This window comes from Salvelinus sp. IW2-2015, linkage group LG11, assembly GCF_002910315.2.
Source record: "Salvelinus sp. IW2-2015 linkage group LG11, ASM291031v2, whole genome shotgun sequence".
Taxonomy (NCBI): domain Eukaryota; kingdom Metazoa; phylum Chordata; class Actinopteri; order Salmoniformes; family Salmonidae; genus Salvelinus; species Salvelinus sp. IW2-2015.
In genome coordinates, this window is record NC_036851.1 from 38,676,936 (window position 1) to 38,682,935 (window position 6,000).

Consider the following 6,000-nt stretch of genomic DNA (forward strand, 5'->3'; position numbering starts at 1 on the left):
TGTTATGTGAACCAGTGGAGATTATACCTGCTGGGGAGCTCGATCTACCGGTGGGTTTTGTTATGGTGACCAGTGAGATATACCTGCTGGAGCTCGATCTACCGGTGGGTTTTGTTATGGTGACCAGTGAGCTGTGATAAGGCGGAGCTTTACCTAGCAAAGACTTATAGATGACCTGGAGTCAGTGGGTCTGGCGACGAATATGTAGCGAGGGCCAGCCGATGAGAGCATACAGGTCGCAGTGGTGGGTGGTATAAGGGGCTTTGGTTACAAAACAGATGGCACTGTGATAGACTGCATCCAGTTTGCTGAGTAGAGTGTTGGAGGCAATTTTGTAAATGACATCGCCGAAGTCGAGGATCAGTAGGATAGTCAGTTTTACGAGGGTAAGCTTGAGTGAAAGAGGCTTTGTTGCGAAATAGGAAGCCGATTCTAGATTTAATTTTGGAGATGCTTAATATATATATTTTATTTACCTTTATTTAACTAGGAAAGTCAGTTAAGAACAATTTCTTATTTTCAATGACGGCCTAGGAACAGTGGGTTAACTGCCTTGTTCAGCGGCAGAACGACATATTTTACCTTGTCAGCTCGGGGATTCAATCTTACAACCTTTTGGTTACTAGTCCAACGCTCTCACCACTAGGCTACCTACCGCCCCAAGGAGAGTTTACAGTCTAGCCAGAAACCTAGGTATTTGTAGTTGTCCACATATTCTAAGTCAGAACCGTCCAGAGTAGTGATGCTAGTCGGGCGGGCAGGTGCGGGCAGCGATCGGTTGAAGAGCATGCATTTAGTTTTACTAGTGTTTAAGAGCAGTTGGAGGACACGCAACAAGTGCTGTATGGCATTGAAGCTCATCTGGAGGTTTGTTAACCTTTCTAGCCCCAGCGTTCCGCTAGCGGAACTCCTCCCACATTCCACTGAAAAGCCAGAGCGCGAAATTCAAAAAATATTTTTGGGAAATATTTAACTTTCACACATTAACAAGTCCAATACAGCAAATGAAAGATACACATCTTGTGAATCCAGCCAACATGTCTGATTTTTTAAATGTTTTACAGCGAAAACACCACGTATATTTATGTTAGCTCACCACCAAATACAAAAAAGGACAGACATTTTTCACAGCACAGGTAGCATGCACAAAGCCAACCTAACTAACCTAGAACCAACCAAACTAACCAAGAAACAACTTCATCAGATGACAGTCCTATAACATGTTACACAATAAATCGATGTTTTGTTCGAAAAATGTGCATATTTGAGGTATAAATCAGTTTTACATTGCAGCTAACATCACAGCTACCGTCAAAAATAGCACCGAAGCAGCCAGAGTAATTATAGAGACCAACGTGAAATAGCTATATACTCATCATAAAACATTTCTGAAAAATCGATGGTGTACAGCAAATTAAAGACAAACATCTTGTGAATCCAGCCAATATTTCCGATTTTTTAAGTGTTTTACAGCGAAAACACAATATAGCATTATATTAGCTTACTACAATAGCCTACCACACTACCGCATTCATTCATCAAGGCACGTTAGCGATAGCAATAGGCACGTTAGCGTTAGCGAATAAACCAGCAAAAGATATTAAATTTCACTAACCTTCATAAACCTTCCTCAGATGACAGTCCTATAACATCAGGTTATACATACACTTATGTTTTGTTCGAAAATGTTTATATTTAGAGCTGAAATCAGTGGTTACACAATATGCTAACGTAGCATCTTTTTCCCAGAATGTGCAGATATTTCTATTAGACTCTCACCTATTCTGACCAAATAGCTATTCATAAACATTACAAAAAAATACATGTTGTATAGGAAACAATAGATTCATTAGTTCTTAATGCAATCGCAGTGTTAGAATTCTAAAAATATCTTAATTACGACATAAGGCTTAGTTATGGTAAGGGAAAGCCCAAAACCTGAACGCAAAAATAATAGTACACAGTTCGACAGATATATGAAATTGCATCCCAAAATGGGTTCTACCTTTGGCTGATTTTCCAACTCAGAATCGTTGTATCAATGATGGGGTCCTTTGTCCAGAACCGTGCTTTGTCTTTGGGTTCGAACTTTGTTTTTCCCTGCTTGAATTAGCGAAGCACGACTGGCCGAAGTAGGCGCGATCGCTATCTCTTCCTGGAACATATGGCAGACAAAGAAACACGCCCTAATCGTCCCGAAAAGATAATTCTTCAAAAACTATATAGGATAAAACTATAGGTGAGAGAAATACATACTTTAGCGAATGATTTGTGACATGTAATATCAAATTAAAAATCACGCTCGGAGATAGTATTCCGCCCTTAGACAGCCTTTCAGAAGGCCATTAACAGGTCTGCACGCGCCTTGGCAGAAAACGGAAAATAAGGGGGACACCGTCGTTCCAAGAAGATTCATTCCATCTCAGACCAAGATAATCAATTAAATTTCTCCTCTCACTTCCTCTTGACATCTCTAGGGGAAGGGGGTGTATGACGTGCACGTATAGTCATACATATCATCGCCCATAACTTATAGGGCAGGTCCTTGAACAGTAGAACATAGAGATTTCAGACTTTCCACTTCCTGGTCGACAAAGTGTGCTGCCAATGAGTTCTGTGTTTTACCACCGACAAAATTTCAAACGGGTTTTAGAAACTAGAAGAGGTGTTTTCTAGTCCAATAGTAATAATGATATGCATATTGTTAACGAGCAAAATTGAGTACGAGGCCGTTTAAATTGGGCACAGAATTTCTCCCCCAAAGTGAAAAACAGCACCCCTGTCCTCATCAGGTTTTAACAACAGTGTCTCCAAAGAGGAGGGCCAGATGTATACAGAATCGGTGTCGTCCTGCGTAGAGATGGATCTAGGATCCCCCGCAGCAAGAGCGACACTAGTTTGATATATACACGAGAAGAGTCGGCCCGAGAATTGAACCCTGTAGTACCCCCCCATAAGAGACTGCCAGTAGGTCCGGACACAAGGCCGCACCGATTATGACAACACTGAACTCTATCTGAAGCAGTGAGTTGAGTGAACAAGGTGAGGAAGTCATGTTGAGAACCAAGGCTGTTGAGTCTGGCCGATATAGAATATGGTGATTGACTAAGACGAAATCAGAGGCTTGCGCGCAGGTCAATGAAGACGGCTGACAGTACTGTTTTAATTGATTGCGGTTATGATATCCGTTAGTAGCCTTGATCATGGCTTGAGGTGCAACCATGACCAAGCTCAGAAACCGTAATTGCACAGCGGAGAAGGTACGATGATGGGATTCGAAATGGTCGGTTGATACTGTTCTGTTAGACGGATTGGCGCATTACGAAGAGCGGTTTCCAGATAGAGGAGAGGGCAGGGATGGATATAGGTCTGTAACAGTTTGGGTCTAGAGTGTCACCCCCTTTGAAGAGGGGGATGATCGCGGCAGCTTTCCAATCTTTAGGAATCTCAGACGATACAAAAGAGAGGTTGAACAGACTGGTAATAAGGGTTGCAACAATGGGGGTGGATAATTTAAGAAAGAGAAGGTCCAGATTGTCTAGCCCAGCTGATTTGTACAGGTCCAGGTTTTGCAGCTCTTTCAGAACATCTGCTGTCTGGATTTGGGTGAAGGAGAACTGGGGAGGCTTGGGCAAGTAGCTGCGGGGGGTGCGGAGCTGTTGGCCCAGGGTTGGGGTAGCCAGGAGGAAAGCATGGCCAGCTGTAGAGAAATGCTTATTGAAATTCTCGATTATCGTGGATTTATCGGTGGTGACAGTGTTTCCTAGCCTCAGTGCAGTCGGCAGCTGGGAGGAGGTGCTCTTATTCTCCATTGACTTTACAGTGTGACAAAACTTTTTGGATAGAGCTACAGGATGTAAATTTCTGTTTGAAAAGATTTCCTTTGCTTTCCTAACTGACTGCGTGTATTGGTTCCTGATTTCCCTGAAAAGTTGCATATCGCGGGGACTATTCGATGCTAGTGCACTCTGCCACAGGATGTTTTTGTGCTGGTCGAGGGCAGTCAGGTCTGGAGTGAACCACGGGCTGTATCTGTTCTTAGTTCTACATTTTTTGAAAGGGGCATGCTTATTTAAGATGGTGAGGAAATTACTTTCAAAGAACAACCAGGCATCCTCTACTGACAGGATGAGGTAAATATACTTCCAGGATACCCGGGCCAGGTCGATTAGAAAGGCCTACTCACAGAAGTGCTTTAGGGAGCGTTTGACAGTGATGAGGGGTGGTCATTTGACCTTGGACCCATAATGGATGCAGGCAATGAGGCAGTGATCGCTGAGATCCTGATTTGAAAACAGCAGAGGTATATTTGGAGGGCAAGTTGGTCAGGATAATATCTATGAAGGTGCCCATGTTTACGGATTTAGGTTTGTACCTGGTGGGTTCCTTGATAATTTGTGTGAGATTGAGGGCATCTAGCTTAGATTGACATGCATCTTATTTATATTAGCTCTCTGTGTACCTCCAAGGGCCAGTCATGCTGCCCTGTTCTGAGCCAATTGCAATTTTCCTTTTTTGTGGCACCTGACCACACGACTGAACAGTAGTCAAGGTGCGACAAAACTAGGGCCTAGGGCCTGTAGGACATGCCTTGTTGATAGTGTTGTTAAGAAGGCAGAGCATTGCTTTATTATGGACAGACTTCTCCCCATCTTAGCTACTACTGCATCAATGGGGAGGCAGGTTACCTAGTGGTTAGAGTGTTGGACTAGTAACCGGAAGGTTGCAAAATTAAATCCATGAGCTGACAAGGTAAAAATCTGTTGTTCTTCCCCTGAACAAGGCAGTTAACCCACTGTTCCTAGGCCATAATTGAAAATAAGAATTTGTTCTTAACTGACTTGCCTCGTTAAATAAAGGTAAAAAATTATCAATATGTTTTGACCGTGACAGTCTACAATCTAGTGTTACTCCAAGCAGTTTAGTCATCTCAACTTGTTCAATTTCCACATTATTTATTACAAGATTTAGTTGAGGGAGGTTTAGGGTTTAGTGAGTGTTTTGTTCCAAATACAATGCTTTTAGTTTTTGAAATATATAGRGCTAACTTATTCCTTGCCACCCACTCTGAAACTAACTGCAGCTCTTTGTTACGTGTTGCAGTCATTTTAGTCGCTGTAGTAGCTGACGTGTATAGTATTGAGTCATCCGCATGCATAGACACTCTGGCTTTACTCAAAGTCAGTGGCATGTCGTTAGTAAAAAAAAAAGTAAAGCAAGGGGCCTAAACAGCTACCCTGGGGAATTCCTGATTCTAACTGGATTATGTTTGAGAGACTTCCATTAAAGAACACCCTGGGTGTTCTGTTTGACAAGTAACTCTTTCTCCACATTATACGTTTTTCCAGCAGCAGACTATGATCGATAATGTCAAAAGCTGCACTGAAGTCTAGCAATTAGGGTGTGCCGGGTGAATAGGTGGTCTGTCGTACAGTAATTTGATAAAAAAAAACATTTTGACATTTGCTCAGTACATTGTTTTCGCTGAGGAAATGTACGAGTCTGCTGATGTTTCCAAGGTTGCTATTGATGCATATCCCATGGTAGTTATTAGGGCCAAATTAGTCTCCACTTTTGTGGATTGGGGTGATCAGTCCTTGGTTCCAAATATTGGGGAATATGCCAGAGCTGAGGATGATAAAAGCCAATTGGAATTTGTGGTCTGTGTATTTTTTCATTTAATTTAGGATACCATCAACTCCACAGGCCTTTTTGGGATGGAGGTTTTGTAATTTATCCTGTAGTTCATTCAATGTAATTGGATAAATTCAATGTAATTGGAGAAATCAGTGGGTTCTGGTAGTCTTTAATAGTTGATTCTAAGATTTGTATTTGATCATGTGTATGTTTTTGTTGTTTGTTCCTTGTTATAGAGCCAAAAAGATTGGAGAAGTGGTTTATCCACACATCCGTTTTGGATAGATACTGTATCTCTTCGTGTTGTTGTTTGTTTGGAATTTTCCAATTTTCTCTCTCTCTCTCTCTCTCTCTCTCTCTCTC

At 42.0% G+C, this 6,000-nt stretch overlaps 1 protein-coding gene across 1 annotated transcript in view; it reads left to right on the forward strand.

The window, feature by feature from the left end:
• The first annotated feature begins 3,221 nt into the window (after positions 1 to 3,221).
• The window catches only part of LOC111970344 (pleckstrin homology domain-containing family A member 6-like), a 52,754-nt gene continuing 49,975 nt past the window's right edge, over positions 3,222 to 6,000 (forward strand). Inside the window, exon 1 of the mRNA XM_070445834.1 lies at positions 3,222 to 3,260. Within this exon, the coding sequence (XP_070301935.1) occupies positions 3,222 to 3,260 (39 nt within the window). The remainder of the gene's footprint in view (positions 3,261 to 6,000) is intronic.